The following is an 18,530-nucleotide window of genomic DNA, read 5'->3' as shown; positions in this document are numbered from 1 at the left end:
CCTGCCAACGCGCCGGCCACGAACAATCACAGCACACACAACAGAAACAACAGGTCGCCTTCGCCCATGCGCTCGCCCATCTCCTCCCATGGACCAGGAAGCTCGCCACCCACCAGTGTCTCGCCCGGCGAGCCAAGATGTCTTGATTCCTCACCCAGCCGTGGAGCTCGCGTGCCGCGCAGCCCGCCACCTTGTCCCCATAGCCCGTCCGCCATGCTCAGCAGTGATCTAAACGTTGAGACCATGAGACAGGCCCTGCGCCGCACCGGGAGCGGAGATCTAGGTGGTTCTCTCAGAAACCCTTCCTTGAGCGCAGCTGCAAGTGACACGGCCCATGAACGACCCTTTAAGTGAATGAAACTTGCATTATTGCCATGTTTTAAGTTATCCCATGATAACACACCCCTTGATTTTACTCTTCCTTTTTTTTCTCTCATCCTTTTCGTCCAGTGTCACTGTTTGTATGCGACGGTGCAGGCCCAGTTCTCTACTTTATCTCCCGGTTTGATACCTATTTGCTCCTCTCCCATCTCCTTCCTTGCCGCCATTATCGTGCACTAGTGCTCTGTCCGATTTTTCTGGCGATTCTGGTCTATTTACTTGTAATCTATACGTTTTTGCGCCCTGTTTCACCAAGCAGTACCTTGGTTCCTGGGAAATCCATATATTGCCATTCCTTATGATCTTGACCACCTAGTTATCTCTCGGCCATTGACTTTCCCTGGTCTTCTCTGGTAATAAACTCCACCCCCGTTCGTCCATATGCATCGATAGTTGATATCGCTAAGCGTGAGGACCCAGCAGGCATATAAAACCTCACCTAATAATGTAACTCACCACTGTGGCACCTTACTTAGTTAACGAGTTAATTCAACAGCAAGGCTCCATGCCGAACCTTCTTCAGCTGCTTTTCCCCAGTTTCTTCTCCACCGCTTCAAGTGCGTGTGTGATTCTCTTCTTCATATCGTCGACGTCCTCGAGCCCAACGCTGATCCTCACCAGATCAGACGGGACGTTCAGGGATTTGGCCTAAAAATAGATTACGTCAATAGGAGAATATATAATAGCACAGATTGCCTAACTAAACCCACCCAGTCCAGTTCTTGATAATGTGCCAGAATAGTATACGGGCAGCTGTGACACGTTAGTTAGCTTCAATACTTCACACACAAGACACACAAGACAGAACAAACCTCAGGGTGAAGTTTGTCCCCAGGCTAGGCCCCTTTAGAACCGCAAGGTTGTCGAAAAAGGTTGCTGCTGCCTCGGGCGTATGGAAAGTAGCTGAGAACAAACCTCCATAGCCTCCTCCCTGGTTACGACATCGGTCATAGAACGCCTTTGTTGGGCTGTTCTTCGGATAGTACACATCTTTGACTACACAAAGTAAGCAAAAAACCACAGCCCAAATTCCATGCCCAAAGCAATAACTGATGGACTTACCCAGAGGCGAAGCTTCCAGCAACGAGGTCAAGGTCTCCGCTGACCTATTGATCCGCTCAACACGACCGACAAAGTCCCGACTATTGCGTTCCAGGAAAACCGCATCCTCGGCCCAATAGTCATCTTCATACTCTTGTGCCAGCACCTCCTTGAGCAGCGTATAGAACTGTCCATGCGGATTGAACACTGCACTGCCGCCCATAACGTTGCTGTCTCCGCTGAATATCTTCGTCAAGCTGCTGACCACCACATCAGCAAAGGGGAGCACATTCACATTGATGAAGTTGCCCAGCGACTCGTCCACGACAACGGCGAACTCATATTTCCTCGAAAGGGCATATATGCGTTCAAGATCCGGTGATCGCAGCAGTGGGTTCCCGGGGAACTCGGTAAATAGAGCAAGATACCGCTCTCCTGCCTCCAGGCGTTTCTCAAGATCATCTATCTCCTCCGTCGAGCAAAGGCCGTAGAACAGCACTCCCGGGCCCCATTTCTCCAGGATCTTCAGCGTGTCAATGTACGGGAAGCCGAAGCAGATACTCTTCATGGGTCCACGGGCCTTGAGCAGGAGCTGGTGCACATTGAATATCGAGTTCATACCCGTAGGGTAGAGCATGACATGCTCCTCGTTGAGCCCCGGGATACGGGCGTTCTCAGGATTATGCGAGTCTGCCTCTGTCGCTGACAATGTCCCTGCAATCCGCCTTTTGACAGCCAACTTCGCGTTGTTAGCCAGGCACATGTCCAAGTTTCGACCAAACCGCTCTTCGATAAACTGGCTGAACTCCCCTTCGCCGGTAGACGTGGGCTCAGCTAGTTTAGTTGAACCGTGCAATTCAACTTTCTGGTATCTCTTTGGCCCCTTGTGTATGACACTGTCTGCCTTTGCACCCTTGGCTTGCCCTTGTCCCTGCGCCTGAGACTCTTCGACGAGATATCCACCATTCAGCGCTTTGAGACAAAATTCGCCGCGTCGACTGGAGATTCCCGATCCACTGTGCTGCCATACCTGCTTCGAGATACCGCCATACTTTTGTGGGTAAAGCACTGCACAAAGCTCCGATGTGATACCGTTGAGCTCTGCAGGGGTAATCTGTGGCGGCATAACAAGCCTTACAATACGTACTCCAGTCTTTTCGTCTTCGGGTATCTTTGACAGGAGGAAGTCCCTACAGCACGCAGCGGTTTTAGGCGATGGGAATAGCATGGCAGCGTCTCCCTGCCGGCCAAAACGGACAATCACCTCGTTTGCAAGACATTGGATGCTCTTATGGACGAAGAATCTTGGGTATCCTGTAGTCATGGCATTGATAACCTTTGCATCCCCTTCTTCATATCCCACATTGGCTTCCCACGTTGGAAGCGATACACTAATCGCCTATATAGATGTCAGCAGCGGTATCAGCCTAGGACTATACCAGCAGCCAGCTTCAGTAAAAACAAGGAGCTGGATGCGGATTCCCATTGCTAGAGTATATATGTATTATATCGTAGGCTCCCATATAATTTCAATACATGGTTGATATTGACTCATCGGGTATCACTTACATGGGCAGTGTTCGGAGGGACTGAGCCCCCAACAGGCTGGTCAACAGACATGAAAATTGAGCTCTTCGCAGCCCTGATATGTCTTCTGTTTCTTAATGGAGGCTTAATGGAGGGTATAGAGTGATAAGACCGCTGTTATGACTAGACTGCGTCCCTAGTAGGTGGCTGTCCAGGGATCATTCCTGGTAGGAGGAGGGCTTAATAGAAGAGAACAGTGGTTATCTGCTGCCCTTATATGCTCCCACAAACAACAACAGATATGGACATAGAACAAACTAGCCATTCAATCACAAGCTCATATAACAAACAGCTTTGAATTTATATAAAATGTTGAAATGAAAAAAAGACGCCGACCTCGGCCTTTTTTGGTGTCATTAGTCACATGTCACAGAATTACAATTGTAACTTGAAATTAAAACCAAATATTTGTAAATATACCGCCAAGCCTGGTAATACAGATACATAATATTTTCTATCAAAATGTCAAAAATATTTCTGATATCAGTCGAAAGATCAAGAGGAAGAAGCAAACACAACCAACGGGCGCAATGTCGGGTCCTACTCTTAAGCGCAGGAAGCTGAGCTCCGGAGAGGAAGAAGACAGCGCCAACGCGCCAAAGAAACCAAAGTCACCCGCTGTCCAGCGCAATGGACGGCCCAGCAACTCCGCCGCCGAGTATGCACTCGCGCGTGGGCAGTTCAAGTCGAGCATGTTCAAGCTTCAGATGGACGAGCTGCTCGGTCAACTGCGCCCTGACTACGATAAACTCCTTTCCCGAGTCGAGAAGAGCCTACGGAAGCTGAAGACCGTCATTGAAGAGATCCCAAATGGTACTCCGAAGACACTCGCCGAAGCGAAGAAGGAATTCGAATCCTCAAAGGTTGCGATTCCATTTCCAGAGCCTCCCCCAGCCAAGGACGTCCGATATACCTTCGAATATAGCAAACCGGTGGATATAAACGTTGTGGGAAGCTTTGCGCTCAAGACTATGGGGAAGGGACAAGGGCCTACCTGCATTGATTTGGCCGTTACATTGCCCTCTACGCTGTTCCACAAGAAGGATTATACTAGCTATCGGTACTTCTACAAGAGAGCATACTACCTTGCTCGCATTGCAGCAGCCATTAAAACTGCAGAGGATGTGGACTTTTCTATGAGCTATACATATCAGGACGGAAATACCCTTCGGCCGGTCCTTTTACTACAGCCAGCAGACGGCGCAGAGGATGACTTTTCACGGTCAAATTGTGTCATTCGTATCATAACTGCAGTTGAAAAGGATACATTCGCTCTTTCTCACACTTTTCCGTCGCATAATAGCCTTCGACTAGACAGCGAAGTTGAGCATAAATCAATTGGCGCCCATTCTACGCATATTTATAACGCATCCTTGCGTTCAGAAGCCGTAGTTAGCGCATACCTAAAACTACACCACTCCGCCAGTGTCAAGTGCGCCGCATTCAAAGATTCATGCATCCTGGGCCGGGCCTGGCTTCGTCAGCGAGGGCTTGGAGCTTCTTTTGCCTCAGGCGGATTCGGTCACTTTGAATGGGCCACTGTCCTTGCTCTTCTCCTAGAGGGCGGGGGTCCAAATGGAAAGCCCGTACTTGCTCCAAGTTACAGCAGCTACCAGATTTTCAAGGCGACTCTCCAGTTCCTCTCCGGAAAAGATCTTACGAAACCACTTCTGATGCATGCCCCAGAAGGGTTAGGTACCGTGGCTGATACTGGCTTCCCCGGCCTTTTTGATGGGAAACGAGGCTTAAACGTCCTATATAAGATGACGCCTTGGTCTTATAAACTCCTCCAGCGCGAAGCTACCTTGACTCTTAAGATGCTAAATGACTCAACTCGCGATCATTTCGACAGTATTTTTATCACGAAGGTCTGTGATGCCTTCTACAGGTTCGACCAAGTCATATCCATTACGTTACCTGGACGCCGTCCGCCAACAATCCAGGCAGCCGAACGATTTCAGTCCCTGCATCGAGTTTTAACGAAAGCCCTTGGGGATAGGGCCACAGCGATAGACCTCACCTCGGGTGAACTACCGAGCTGGGCTGTCAAATCCGCCTCACCGCCCAAGGAGAGCAAGAAATGGACCATAACTGCTGGATTGAACCTCGATGCATCTAATCAGGGTCGCAGTATTGACCATGGGCCTTCTGTCGAAGATAAGGAAGAATCCGCTGCTTTCCGGGACTTCTGGGGTGATAAAGCCGAACTACGTCGATTCAAAGATGGCAGCATCAAGGAGAGTTTGGTGTGGTCTGATCAGGCCTCTTCTGGTACCCCTGTTCAACAAATATTGACCTATATTCTCCATCACCACTTCAAGGTTACTCCGGAGAACATTGTTTATATGGCAGCAGATATTGGTCAAGCTATCCCTGGCATATCTAATGCCTTGTCGACCACATCAGCCTCTGAACCAGTCCTAGAAGCTTTCCAGAAGCTTGAAAGGCATTTCCAGTCCGACGAAAGCCTCCCCATCGCTTTCAGTCAGCTCCTTTTAGCCACTCCCCTCCTTCGATGCTCACCTGATTCTCCTGGAGCTCCTATGGACGCCGTCCTTCTGTTTCAATCCTCTTCCCGTTGGCCCGATGATCTAGGCTCGATTCAAATGACCAAGGTGGCTTTGCTCCTCAAAGTAGAAGAGTCTATCCGCAAAGCAGACGGCGTTATCGAAGCAAGAGTCGGGACAGAAAATCACGAAAGCAATCTACTGAATACTTCGTTCCTTGAGATCCATTATTCTCCGTTTATAATATTCCGTTTACGCATCCACCATGAACCAGAGCAGGCTATCATACAAGCCCAATTGAAGAGTAAGGATTTACCCGCAAGAAAAAAGGAGGAGCTTGCTGTTGCTCTCGCCGCCTACAAAGCAACTTTCCTCCAAGCCCCTCGCCATGCCCAGGCGCTCCAGAGCCTCTCAAACCGTTACCCACTACTACCAATCGCTATCAGGATGTTGAAATCCTGGATAGGCGCCCATCTTTTGGCTCCATTCGTACGTGAAGAGCTCCTTGAGCTCCTAACGTGCCAAATATTCCTTTCCTCCTACCCTTGGGATGCCCCTTCAAACGCATTTACAGCTTTCCTTCGAACTCTACATATGCTGTCTAAGTGGGACTGGCAGCATGAGCCCCTCATAGTGGACTTTAGCGGCGAACTTGAGAGTCATGACTTCACAGACATCCGCACCCGCTTCGAGGCATGGCGAAAAATTGACCCGGTAATGAAGAACGTTGCTCTCTTTGCTGCCTCGAATATCGACCCGGATGGTGTTACGTGGACACAGCACAGTCGTCCACCAAGAATCATAGCGTCTCGAATGGTCATGTTAGCCAAGGCTGCATCAAAACTCGTCAGAGAAAAGGGCGTGGACTTGGAAGTTGGTGAACTATTCCGCTCTCCCGTAGATGATTACGACTTTTTGCTCCATCTAAGTCCATCATTCGTTTCGGGCCGTCCAAATAAAGCCGCATTCAAGAATCTCCATGACTCAGCCTTGACATTCGAGTATGCAAAACACGAAATGGTTCGTGATCTCGTTGCAGAGCTCAGCAGTCTGTATGGAGAGCACATTCTGTTTTTCCGCGGCCATGCTAGCGAGAAAGTGATAGCAGGACTCTGGAATCCACAAACTACAAAGACACAGCCATTTGGTCTGAAGATTGGATTTTCATCTTGCCCGAAGAAGACCCAGGATGGGGAAGAAGTGGCATTGAACAAAAAGGCAATTTTGAATGAAATTGCATCTATAGCAGGGGATATCATTTCTAAGGTACAGGTGCTCCATTGAATCGATGATTTTTGGTGTTTGTAGAGGGTAAAATAGAAGATGACGATGAAATTGGTGTATATTGTGATAGAAAAAAGAGCCCTCCTTTGGTGATAGCAAAAAATAAACCGGTCACATTAATTATCCATTTAATTTTTTTCGCATTCTTCATGCAAGTTCATGATGTTATAGATAAGAGGGTATGTTTAAAAGAAGCCTCGTCGGCTTCCTTTGTCAGATTGTGTCGAAAAGGAACAGTAGCGGTCCTTGATGGATATAACTTCATATGTTCCTTCATCTGAAGCTTTGATAGTTTTCGTGTGCTCATGAGATATGTCATTCTTAGTGTCGAGAATGACACGCTTCTTGCCCTTGCCGTCATTCGAGCTGCGGGTATAACTAGAGAAGTATCCGTCAGTACATGGAGATTGGTATTGGAAGATGAGTATTAACTTACGTGAACTCGAACGGAGGAGTTCCCCAGAACTCAAACATGATCTCCGCTTCACCACCTTCGGGTATATCGACAACAGACACACCCCCACGGCTGATCCTGACGCTGGGCATCTGGTGTATCACTTTGGTGATATTCTTATGAACTCGGCACCTTCCACTAGCTCCATCACTGACTGATGTGATTTTGAATTCACCAGGCATTTCCGCAATACGTCGGAAGGTCGTGGCCTGGCTCTTTGCCTTTCTTGCCACACCATCGAAGGTGTAGTAGATTTCAAACGGCGCATGTCCGGAGAGAGAGAAGGATATTCTCTCGCCGACACAGTAATCCTCTCGTGATTCAAGAGGAATAATGGTTGGCACGTCAGAAATGGATACTCTGACTGATGAACCATCAAATTCGGTCGCCCTTTGGCAGCCACGTGAATCTCGGACTTTGCGGATGCTTATGACATGCTGTCCAAGATCAAGGTACTGGCGAAGAACAGGTAGAGCATATCGGTTTGAGTTGATGTTGGGGATAGAAAGAAGCTCCGGCTTCGCGCTTGAATGATGTTTGACAGCAAGTTCAAGCGTGAATGGGGGTATACCTTCAAGTATGATCGGGATTGTCTCGTCTTCCTGCTCTTCCTCCTTGCAGAATCCGTACACTTTGCTAGGAGACTCAAACCGAGCCGATGGACGGGGATTCACCTTCTGGGTGACAATAATAGGATTCTTTGCTTTCTTTTCAGGGCTATAGAGATTATCTCCGATTTCCAGGAACTTGTAGGTGTAATTTCCAGCCACATTAGTCCGCATTGGTATAGAGGCAGAGTTTAGGGCAGCAGTGAGACTTCTCATGCGGGAAGTTGGGTTCGAATTTCCAGCCTTATAGCTCTCTTCGTACCGAACTGTGTATGGACGGTTGCCACCAAATTTCAGCTCTAAAGAGTTCACGTCGCCTTCACATACTTCATCCTTTGCAATAATAGTCTGAGGCCCCAGTTTGACACCATCAACCTCAGTGATCTTGGGCCGGGCAATCCAGGACACTTCAAAAATATGCGCTTTCTCATCAACTGATCCAGGGCAAGTTGCATCTGACAGACCAATGATCTCATACAGTCCTTGATCCGTTACTCGAAGGACGCTGTTTGCATTCCAAAAGGTTTTCTCCACAGGGCCAGCGGAGGGGTCGAGCTTGTTCTGGTACTTCACTTTCCATGGAGCTTCACCTTCCAGTCTCAAAGGAAGATCTACCGCCTTACCTTCCAAGGCTAGAACAGTTCGTTTCTGATCTATCTGGCCAAATCCAACACGCGGTCTTTTCGGTCTGGCTTCAATCCGAATCTCCTCCTTCAGGGCTCTCTTGCAGTTCGATCTGTCCTTAACGCTGGTGAGACCAACAGTGTAAACACCGCCATTGACAAGGTCTGCAGTGGAAAGTGACGCAACATCGGTATCACTCTTCAGTTCATGCTTCTTCCTCTTTCCGTTGTGTACAACCTCGTAGTTCAAAACCCATGGCGGTTCGCCAACAAACATCACGTCCATTGAAACAGGTTCACCGAAACAGGCTTTGCGGCTTGTGAGGGGTCCGACAAATTGCGCAGAGGCAGGAGGTTTCACATCCTGCTCTAGGGCTGGTACGCTGTCTTTTAATGATCGAGCCTCGTATATGCGATCAGATATATCCAGGAACCTATATCTGTAGTGACCTTCCTCTGCAGGCTTCAAATCAAGTTGTCCGTGCAGGCCATTGATGGTGTGTACTCTGGTTTGTACGCCCTTTGAGTGTTCTATGGAATACCTGACCTTGAACGGTGGCGTTCCGATCAAATCGAGGTACACCAGAAGACCAACGGAGTTATTCGCACAGGTATCATAAATCTTTTCATGGCGGATAGCTAACTGCGGCTCAGCTGGATTGTGCAGGAAGCAGGACGATGGCTCAAAGACTTCACCCCGACAGTATGGGCTGGAGATACCAGTAATACTGTACCAGCCAGAAGCCTTGATTCTAGGCTTGGTGTTGGCATTCTTGAATTCATATTCATGAACAGATGTAGGCTCCCTCTTATCGCCATCCTCTCCAGACTCAGAAAATGAGTAGCTGAGAGTGAAGGGGAAATCCTTATTCTGGCCATACCCGGTATCGTGGAAATGAACTGGGAGGTCAATTGATTCTCCTTTGGCGATTTGGAGGTATGTTTGTGTATCACAGCCGGACAGGGATACCCGAGGCAGTTCATGAACGAAGAATTGTTGAGATTGCGGATGATGCTGAGACCAAAGACCCTCGTCAATATCCGGGTTTTTGGTATAATTGACAACATTCCCACAACCATCATGGATTTCCTCAATAGCATAGGTCCATTCCCCGAATGCAGTTAGGGATTCGTTCAGAGGAACTTCCACCTTTTGTTGGCGAGCCCAGCTGAATTTGGCCAGTACTGGATTAGTTGGCTCCTCCTCCGGTTCTGGCAGCTTCTGGTGGCCTTCTGGCTGAATGGTTTGGAAGGAAATCCCTTGATCAACGTCGTTGACGGTGCGACTGCATTTTATCTTGAACGGTGGAGTTCCGTGCATTGACATAGTGAGATCTGATAGCCCGCCCCTGCACTTGTGGGCCCCGCGAGTCAACATCGAGGCTTTGGGGCAGTTGACAACGAGAGTATCCATGGAACGATGATGAACAGCAAGCTTGGACTCATCCACCACTTTTTTGATTAGATAAACACCGGTCTTGCGCACGGGGTAGAGAAGATCCAACCATTCTCGTTGTTCTGATTTTGGATAGTTTTGGCTGGCCTGACGCCTGAGGGTCTTGGCCTGTTTCTCAGGGATAACAATCGTTTCGTTTGCACCAGTTTCGAGGTCAAAGCGCAGAAGTTCTATGAGGATGGGGTTGGTCTGGTTAACTCGGATTGGGAGGTTGACAGAATGCGCATGGCCGAGACACATCGGAACCTTGTCTGGGTTCAGAACAGCAGAACTAAAAAAGTAAGTCAGCAACTATATATAGAGAGTACCGGGGAGAGGTATACCCTTCCGGCAAGATATGAACGATATGTTTGCCTAGAATTAACGACGAGTTGTGTAGTATGTCATAAGGTTTAACGCGTTGTCCGGAGATAGAAAGCTCTCTGTCATAGGCCATTTTGAACAGAGAAACGACCCAGGCTTCCATCGGCAACTGTTTTGTCATTCGTCAGTATACTCCAGACCGATCGATGATATGCTTGTCTGACGTACTGGAATCTTAAACATCAAAAATACGTTCATCACCACATGAACCAGGAATATCGCCAATGTGGTTGAAAATGCCCACTCTAGCCACGGAATCCGCAGTACAGGCAGCCCAAACAGATATGTAGCATCTATGAGCAGCCATTTCAAAAACAGCCATGTAGCATCCCCCTCATCCGTAGACGTCCAGTATTCGTAAAACCGCCATGCATTCAACGCAGCATAAAACGCAACAACATAGAGTCGCTGTGCAGGCGCATCGACAATGTGAAACGGTATCAGAGGCCTATCCTGAGGCTGAGCGGCATTGGCAGACCTCACAACAGCGCTGGCGCTGGCGAAGTTGATCTTGCTTCCCCGGCCAAAGGGGACGGGCGTAACGGTTGGGTCATGGTAGCCGGTGGACGTTCGAGGGGTCCGTGGTTCGGAGCGAGGTGTTCGAGGGAAAGCCGAACGTAGTCGGGGAGTGTCACTCATTGCATTATGGTCTCTGCAGGGCCTCCTTTGATATGGTGTTTCGTTTGCTGGTGAGGCCGGTTAGAGGTCGAGACGCGTGCCAGGTACCATCCAGGCGACCGTCAGAGGTATCTACCACCGATTCCGGTATAAGTTCCGCCGCCGTATCTCGTCCGGTAGATCTCTTAAGGCAGTGGATAGTGCTAATGTGCGTCGCAGGTGGGCATGTATCTCGTCAAACCCTCGTCTTCGCTTGGGCTTCGTCGTCGTCTGGCTCGCTTGAAGCTGTGTTGATGCTTGGAAGTAATTTTTTTTATTTTTATGCAGCCCTGATTAGGTTTAGCGCGGTCACGGGCCAAAGTCTCTTCCGCGAAGCTTCAAAAACAACCTTGAGAGGAGACGAAGAAGAGAGAGGACGGAGTGAGAGCTGGCAGACGCGAGATGGGAGGGGCGAAGAAGACAGCTGCTCAGGAAGAAGGTCGAGATAGGGGTGGGAGGATGGCTGGTGTCCAGAAAAAAAGCACCGCGGAGGACGAGTTGAGGCCTCTGACCAGCGAGGAAAGGGACAGCTGGAACGGCTTCTGTGAGATTGAAAACGAACCAGTATGTGCTTATGCGGTGGTTGATAGATAAGCTAGAGAGTGGCTAACCCGACTACAGGCATTATTCAATGCGATACTACAGGACATCGGCGTCAAGGGAGTCAAGGTGCAGGAAGTGGTGTCGCTGGACGAGGAGATGCTGGCCTTCTTGCCGTATGTTTACACCCCTGAGCTACCTAGTAGTAGTCGAGGACCTAGTTATTTATGTAGAATAACTGCTGACACATGAGTTTAGGAAACCCATTTACGGTCTCATATTTCTCTTTCGCTGGAGAGAAGACGATCCTCACAAACAAGAACAGACTTGCCCGGAGTCACTATGGTTTGCCAATCAGGTAAATAGAAATCCAAGGTGACACACATTCCATGATAACGGTAGAACTAACGAAGTAGACCGTGGAAAATGCATGTGCCACCGTGGCGTTGCTCAATATAATCTACAACATCGAAGACATCGAGATAGGAGAGGAGCTGAAGTCGTTTCGGGAGTTTACCAAAGACCTCAGTCCCGCCATGCGAGGCTATGCGATTGGCAACTTTGAATTTGTCAAAAAGGTGCACAACTCGTTTGCCAGGTAGGTTGTCTGTAAGCATGATAGGAGCACAACTGCATCTGCTGACCAGTACAGGAAAATGGACATTCTCAACACAGACATGCTGCTCAAGAACCAGCAGAAGTGGAAGGCCCGAGGAAACCAGGAGCTAGACGAGTCCGAGGCCGGGTTTCATTTCATCGCATTTGTCAAGGCCAAGGAGAGGGTATGGAAATTTGACGGTCTCGAACGGCAACCCCAGAGTCTTGGTATGTCATCGGACACCAGTCCTATCCAAAATCTCCCATGTTTCTTGCAACATCGGCATCTAACTATTCGCAGGAAAATGCATGGAGGAAGACTAGCTTGGACTGGCGACGAACGAGATCCAGACGAAGATGGCAGAGTATGAAGAGGGAGAGATCGAGTTTTCCATCCTAAGCCTGTCCAAGGACCCAATGACCGGATACCTTGCCGACCTGGCATCCAACGTGAAGGGGCTCCAGCACCTTAACAGCCGCTTATCCGAGTTCGGAGATAACTGCGACGAGGCAGACCCTGAAAACGCCGTGCTGTGCGGCCCAGACGCGCAGTACGGGCTGACCCCGGCTATACTCGAGCTAGCATTGGTGCCCAGCGAGCTAGCAGAGACAGCCGAGAACGGCAACAGAGCACACGACCTCGACTCGCTTGCGCGCCAACGCCAGGCCCTCGTCGAGCAGCAACGCCTCCTCCGCACGCAGATAACGGACGAGCAGAACAGCAGACAAATCGAGCTCGACTACGCCCGCCGCCGCCGCTTCGACTACTCCGCTGCCGTCAACCGCTGGAGTCGCATCCTCGCTCGCAAGCGCAAATGCGAAGAACTGCTTAGCTAAGGGATTACTTAATGAATGATTAGTAAGTGATGCAGGGATCAGCTGACCAGTCCGTGCTTTTGTCGCCCCTTTTTTTGCTTTTTCCGTTTTTGGTAATTTTTCCTTTTATTCTTTTTTTTCCTTGTGATATAAAAATATTGCTCTTATTAACTTCGTCTTTTCCCACCAGGATAATAATAAGAGACACGAGATATAAAGACTTGAAGATAGAACCGAGCAGCCTGACAAGCAGAAAGATACCAATGAGCGCGTTGTCAAAGTGCCGCCAGGATGAAATTCGCCCACAGTTACGTGAGCACCCTCGAGAATGAGGGCTTCCCTTCGCAGTGGGTGAGGTCGGCCATCTCGTACCGCCAGCTGAAGAAGTGCATCAAGCGGGTGCAGAGCGAGCTGCTGTCGCTGGGACTCAGTCCAGATGTGCTCAATCGCTTCTGGCTGACAGAGGACGGTAGCCTGGCCGATGGCGAGGGAGATGGCAGGTTGGCCCGTGTGGGATTTGCATATTCGCTCAGGGGTATGTATATAGACACCCTCAAACCAAGCACTCCCCCCTGTTGAGAGCATGGGCGATCTCTCTCTCCCTCCCTGTTTTTTCATGCGTCACGCAAGCTTGTACTCATACAGAACAACAGAATGCAAATCTTCCTCCTCCCTGCGCCCCGTTCTGACGTTCGCCATGGGCTCGGACGATAAGCCCCCGCGTGAACTACTTAGTTATCCCGCCATCGCACAAACGGACAGCAGCAGTATCAGGTCCAACAGCACGAGCGGCAGCACAAGCAGCAGTGTCGGAAATAATCCCTGTATGGGTGAATCCGAGAGCTCCTGCACCACGAAAACCGACGCGGACGGGCCCTATCAGTCGATCGAGATCCCCCTCTCCTCCGACGCAGAGTTCTTCCGTCTGCTCAAAGCTGGTCTCTCTAACCTTGAGGACCTGCAGGCGCACGAAAAGAAGGACCTTGATAGTCAGGTCGGCCTGCTGCGCGAAAGTATTGTCGAGGTCACAAGTCCGGCGACTCCTGCCAAAAAGGCCGATCAGGCTGTCATCTATGCCTGGCGCGAAGTCTTCCGTATCTACATGGAGATGCAGGTCTTCTTCTCCACGGGCGAAGTAGACTCCGGCGAGCGATCGTCTGAGGTTGCCCGCCAGCGTCTCGAAGCCTTTCAGACGCAGCTGGTCAAGCAGCAGCACGCCAAGAAGCTTGGGCGCAATGGCCGGCGCGCCCTTGAGATGTTTATGCATATCAACCTCGCGGTGCTGCAGAATCTCAAGTTCCAGGAAATCAACGGCATGGCCCTGAGCAAGATCCTGAAGAAGTTCGACAAGCAAACCGCACTTCACGCGCGATCGGCCTTTACCAGAACAGAACCGTTTTCCGCCAGCAGTCTCTCAAGGTCTGTCTGCCAGGCAATCTCTGAGCAGATATTAGTAGTTGTGCCGCAGCTGGATGACTATCTTTGCCCTGTCTGTTTTACTATCTCCTTCAAGCCGGTCAGGCTGAGATGCTCGCACGTTTTCTGCATTCGGTGCCTAGTCGTCATGCAGCGCCAGCAACAGGACCACTGTCCCATGTGCCGAGCCGAGGTTGTCATGGAGGCAACAAGCAGTAGGTCTTCACCTTTGCCTTTGTACATCCTTAGCATATATGTTGTTGTTTTAAAACATACAGTAATCCTAACAACGTCATGTAGAAAACCTAGACCAAAAGCTGCTGACCTTCCTGCAGTCATCCTTTCCCAAGGAAACCAAGGCCAAGCAGAGGGAGAACGAGCGAGCCGCAATGGTAGATGTCTACGGCGAGCCTACCGACGTATGCAACATGATGTAACGCGGTCCAAAAAAGACTGACCGTTTCCCGTTTCAATATGCCACCTACCCCTGGCGATAGCGAGACTGCTCGTTGTCCCTGCAGAAAGGAAACATATCCGGACTACTTATACTTAAGTATGGCGTGCTGCGTATATGTACGGGGGGGAGCAACCGCACTCCCACAGCACGTTATTACCTATGCAGCCGGTAGCATGGCGGATGCGAAGGATGGACTTCCGGGTCGGCAAGCCTTCTCGGTTGCGCTCGTCGGCCCTACTTGATATCTCATCGGTCCATTGCACTAACTCACAGTTTACAGATCTCATGCCTATCACCATCAGGCTTCCCCAAATTCCTTCTGACAAAACGACCCCAGGTCCCACCGGAAACCCACAATCCTATCGAATTGACAGGGGAGCCAAGGATGGACTATTTATGCATAAGGCGACGTAAACAAAGCACGCCAGCGCCAACATGATACCAAAACACACCCTGTTCATGGAATGTCTTATTTGCTGGGTTTATACCTTGTCGAAAAAAATTCTGGACAGGGGGAATTCTTAACTCTCCAAACCTGACGGAATGACGAAAAAAATTTGAAAGAGCGGTGGGAAAGGGGGTCGTCTCTTGCGTCCTTCAGCAAATATCAGCCAGATATTAAAAAAAAATATGCGTCTCCGGCCGCATCCATTAGTTTTTGTCCCCGGAGACCTTTGAGATGAGCTGATTCCTGACCCCGGGAGTTAGTCAGACGCCTTCGACCGAGAGGCGAAAACTCGAAAGCCCCCTACTTCCACTGTCTCGTTAGGAGTATACTCCATGTGGTACTTCATAGCGAGGATGACCCCAGCCGCTTCGTACGGAAGCCTCCTTCTCTCTCTGGGAACAGAAGACTCTGCGTCTGCGTCTACTTCTTCCGTCTGGCTTTTCCCTCCCTCCCTCCCGTCCGTCTTCCCCGGGCCGCTGGAATGGGACACACAGCAAATGGTTCCTCCGCATTGCAACTGGCATCATCCTCGTCCGGCCAGGGGTATGCTGTAACTAGTCGCCAGACCCCAGCTCGCCATGGGCGCACTACCGTTGTTTAATGGCGATATGCCGGCCGGCGAGAACACACTATGCCCACTTATTTTGTGTATATTTAGACCACACAGCTGTATAACGACCCTAAATAATTAACTAGCTAATCTAATACCATGCCTGCCATTGCCTCCGGGACACGAATCGCAGCATTCATCAGCCCGTATTTTCCGCAGGCCTTACCTTGGACACGGAGTCATGCGCCAACGCTCCGTGAAGCCACGGCCAGGGATGTAGTTAGGTACTTCTGAGTAAACCCGGTCACAGTAGCTAGCTGGTACTGCTACCTGTGCTCTGCCATGCATGCTGAAGTAAGAAGACGGCGGGGTGAGCATCTGCATCCATCTCCATCGTCTCCATCTATGAAGCTGCGGGTGGCCGACGGAGCAGTATAAATATAGGGAGGCTCTTCGTCCGAATAACACTTTATCTCCATCGCCCCCATCTCCATCTACCTACACCTACCATCACCACCGCCATCACCATCACCATCGCCCATCAGCAACAAGAAGAAGTCTATCACTCTAGCTATAAGCTGAGGATAGTGACCATGCCGGGCATCCTGCTCAGCCAGTTCCCAGACGAAATTTTGCACAGCATCCTCACCTACACGCCGCCGTCCGCCGCCATCGCACTCGAGCAGACCTCCAAGCGCTTCTCGCACATCACCAATGCTCCCTTGCTATGGGCCGGCTACTGCAAAGCCTCGTTTCGCTTCTGGGATAAGCGTCATGACATCACCGACAAGTTTGCCAGGCCGGCAAAGAGCGTGCAGTGGAAAGAATTGTACAAGCTGAGGCATCAGATCGACCGCTCGACGACGGAGATACTGGACAGCATCCTCGCCAGCCAGACAGGACGCATAGAGAAGATTCACCGCATCGTCAGCTTTGGCTATGATGCGAAGGATACGCTGATCAGACACGCTGACGCTCCTCAAGACCTTGAAGACTACCTGGCCAGGAGGTACGTGTCTTTAGGTTGACCCTGTCCATGGAATATCAAGACTAACGAACGGCATATAGATACTACAGCAATGCTATACTCGGCTGTCTGCATCGAACGCTGGCCATTCCCACCTGGAACAGGCTCAGGAACGGCGAGGATGTGTCTCTCGAACACGCCCTGGGAGCCTTTGACATGTTCATCCTCGACTCTGGCACCGGAGATTTTGACGACGTATGTCCCCATCAGTAGTATACAATACTATAACTTTTACAGGGCAAGCTGACAGGAATAGATATCACGGAGCTTGAACAACATAGTTGGACGGATGAAACGCCAGTACCCTAATATCCTCGAGTACACGCCCCGAGAGCGAGCGATCATGACAGCAGAATACCTCCGAGAAAACAATCTTACCGGGATCGAGTCCGGCAGGGAGTTCTACAACATTGAGCACAACTTCCTGGGCGCCGCTCTGACCAGTGAACGGCACAACTCACTGCCTCTGATCTCCGCAGCTATATACTGCTATGTTGCTCAGAGACTCGGCCTCGATGCCCATCCGTGTGGCTTCCCCTTCCACGTTCACGTTATCATCCGCCCAGAGCCCAATCACGACCTTGCTGGCAATCGACTGCCAGACGGAGAAGAGGGCGACTTCATGTACATGGACCCTTTCCGCTCGACCAGCGAGACTCCCGTATCCGAGCTACAGAGCCAGCTGAACTTCCTGGGAGCCCTCACCTTGTCGCAGTCAACGTTCCTTCGCGAGTCATTCACTGCCGAGATCGTGCTTCGATGCGGCAAGAACATACTCAACTCCGTCCTGCAGACACCACACTTCCGTCAGACGTCTCTCGACATTGTTAACGTCAAGTATGCTGCCCTTTGGGCATCCATGCTCTTTGCCAAATACGCAAATCCCGATCGACAGAACATCCCCCAGGGCCCTGAGCGCCGACGAGCCGAACATCTGCCTCTACGCCGCCACCTGCCATCGCTGATGGAGCACTTTGCTACGGATTTCCCAGCAGACGTGTATCTCATCGAGCAGTATCTGATCCCGCTGTTCCAGAGCCTGCCTGAATATGAGCATCTACGCGAGAGCGTCAGCGTGATGAAGGCCAGTGATGAGATACCAAAGCAGGTCCGGCGAAGGAACTCAGCCAACGGCAACGTCAAGTACAAGGTTGGCCAGCTCTTCCGTCACAAACGATATGAGTACATCGGCCTTATTACCGGCTGGGACCCTGAGTGTGGTGCTGGCGAGCAGTGGATGGAGCGTATGGGAGTGGACCGTCTCCATGCCGGACGCCATCAGTCTTTCTACCACGTCTTGTAAGTTTTTCATATCTTTTTCCCCCTGAACAAAGGGAAAACAATACTAACGACATCCAGGGTGGAAGATAAAAGCGTCCGCTATGTCGCGGAAGAAAACATCGAAATATGCGAGCTCGAGGCTTCCGAAGTGCCGGATGCCTTCTTCAGCTTTGCCGGCAAATTCTTCAAGCGATGGGACATTGAAACCCGCCGCTTCGTGAGCAACATCCGTGATGAATATCCTGACGACTAGACTGCTCAATATTATCTCGCTTGCATCGGCTTTTTCTATATCAAAAAAAGAGAGAACAAAAAAAAAAAAGGATAAAATGCATCAAAACTACAAAAACATTATCGAAAAACCAAACGTTAACGAAGACACGACAGCTTATGATCTCTACTTATTATCATTTAGCTCTCTGGGTTTGGGCATTTTT

General features: G+C 50.2%; 9 protein-coding genes across 13 annotated transcripts; 5 read left to right on the top strand and 4 right to left on the bottom strand.

The window, feature by feature from the left end:
- Positions 1–26: 26 nt before the first annotated feature.
- On the bottom strand, positions 27–548 carry TERG_11874 (uncharacterized protein; the record flags this gene model as incomplete). The annotated part of the gene is made up of 2 exons (XM_047750919.1): positions 27–344; positions 492–548. The coding sequence occupies 2 exons, from the start codon at positions 546–548 to the stop codon at positions 27–29; spliced, it is 375 nt and encodes a 124-aa protein (XP_047605707.1).
- Positions 549–957: 409 nt separating this feature from the next.
- TERG_02641 (uncharacterized protein) lies at positions 958–3,369 on the bottom strand (the record flags this gene model as incomplete). 2 transcript variants are annotated; one of them, XM_047749444.1, is made up of 2 exons in its annotated part: positions 1,092–3,369; positions 958–1,029 (listed from the first exon to the last, which is right to left on the bottom strand). In XM_047749444.1, the coding sequence occupies exon 1, from the start codon at positions 2,744–2,746 to the stop codon at positions 1,163–1,165; it is 1,584 nt and encodes a 527-aa protein (XP_047605706.1). In that variant the 5' UTR covers positions 2,747–3,369. The 2 variants fall into 2 exon arrangements, with proteins under 2 accessions (XP_047605706.1, XP_047603913.1); XM_047747943.1 differs by lacking the exon at positions 958–1,029 and having other exon boundaries at positions 1,163–2,821; positions 2,992–3,316.
- Positions 3,370–3,539: 170 nt separating this feature from the next.
- Positions 3,540–6,800, top strand: TERG_02640 (rRNA-processing protein UTP22; the record flags this gene model as incomplete). The annotated part of the gene is made up of 1 exon (XM_003237884.1): positions 3,540–6,800. The coding sequence occupies one exon, from the start codon at positions 3,540–3,542 to the stop codon at positions 6,798–6,800; it is 3,261 nt and encodes a 1,086-aa protein (XP_003237932.1).
- A 185-nt stretch (positions 6,801–6,985) lies between these two features.
- On the bottom strand, positions 6,986–10,181 carry TERG_11873 (uncharacterized protein; the record flags this gene model as incomplete). The annotated part of the gene is made up of 2 exons (XM_003237883.2): positions 6,986–7,178; positions 7,237–10,181. 2 exons carry the CDS (start codon positions 10,179–10,181, stop codon positions 6,986–6,988), a joined length of 3,138 nt encoding a protein of 1,045 aa, XP_003237931.2.
- A 240-nt stretch (positions 10,182–10,421) lies between these two features.
- TERG_11872 (uncharacterized protein) lies at positions 10,422–10,943 on the bottom strand (the record flags this gene model as incomplete). Its single annotated transcript, XM_047750918.1, has 1 exon — positions 10,422–10,943. One exon carries the CDS (start codon positions 10,941–10,943, stop codon positions 10,422–10,424), a length of 522 nt encoding a protein of 173 aa, XP_047605705.1.
- Positions 10,944–11,363: 420 nt separating this feature from the next.
- TERG_11871 (uncharacterized protein) lies at positions 11,364–12,422 on the top strand (the record flags this gene model as incomplete). The annotated part of the gene is made up of 6 exons (XM_047750917.1): positions 11,364–11,525; positions 11,583–11,677; positions 11,760–11,859; positions 11,918–12,099; positions 12,154–12,326; positions 12,400–12,422. The coding sequence occupies 6 exons, from the start codon at positions 11,364–11,366 to the stop codon at positions 12,420–12,422; spliced, it is 735 nt and encodes a 244-aa protein (XP_047605704.1).
- A 33-nt stretch (positions 12,423–12,455) lies between these two features.
- Positions 12,456–12,935, top strand: TERG_11870 (uncharacterized protein; the record flags this gene model as incomplete). The annotated part of the gene is made up of 1 exon (XM_047750916.1): positions 12,456–12,935. One exon carries the CDS (start codon positions 12,456–12,458, stop codon positions 12,933–12,935), a length of 480 nt encoding a protein of 159 aa, XP_047605703.1.
- Positions 12,936–13,069: 134 nt separating this feature from the next.
- Positions 13,070–15,630, top strand: TERG_02637 (uncharacterized protein). 3 transcript variants are annotated; one of them, XM_003237881.2, is made up of 3 exons: positions 13,070–13,449; positions 13,568–14,545; positions 14,631–15,630. In XM_003237881.2, exons 1-3 carry the CDS (start codon positions 13,206–13,208, stop codon positions 14,765–14,767), a joined length of 1,359 nt encoding a protein of 452 aa, XP_003237929.1. In that variant the 5' UTR covers positions 13,070–13,205; the 3' UTR covers positions 14,768–15,630. The 3 variants fall into 3 exon arrangements, with proteins under 3 accessions (XP_003237929.1, XP_047605702.1, XP_047603912.1); XM_047749443.1 differs by having other exon boundaries at positions 13,630–15,630; XM_047747942.1 differs by having other exon boundaries at positions 13,568–15,630.
- A 63-nt stretch (positions 15,631–15,693) lies between these two features.
- TERG_02636 (uncharacterized protein) lies at positions 15,694–18,528 on the top strand. 2 transcript variants are annotated; one of them, XM_003237880.2, is made up of 4 exons: positions 15,694–16,794; positions 16,854–17,007; positions 17,069–18,111; positions 18,172–18,528. In XM_003237880.2, the coding sequence occupies exons 1-4, from the start codon at positions 16,379–16,381 to the stop codon at positions 18,344–18,346; spliced, it is 1,788 nt and encodes a 595-aa protein (XP_003237928.1). In that variant the 5' UTR covers positions 15,694–16,378; the 3' UTR covers positions 18,347–18,528. The 2 variants fall into 2 exon arrangements, with proteins under 2 accessions (XP_003237928.1, XP_047605701.1); XM_047749442.1 differs by having other exon boundaries at positions 17,069–18,528.
- The last annotated feature ends 2 nt before the right edge of the window (positions 18,529–18,530 follow it).

The sequence above is a fragment of the Trichophyton rubrum genome (assembly GCF_000151425.1).
Source record: "Trichophyton rubrum CBS 118892 genomic scaffold supercont2.2, whole genome shotgun sequence".
Taxonomy (NCBI): Eukaryota; Fungi; Ascomycota; class Eurotiomycetes; order Onygenales; family Arthrodermataceae; genus Trichophyton; species Trichophyton rubrum.
Note: the sequence above shows the minus strand (reverse complement) of the source record. Positions and strands in the feature narration are given on the sequence as shown.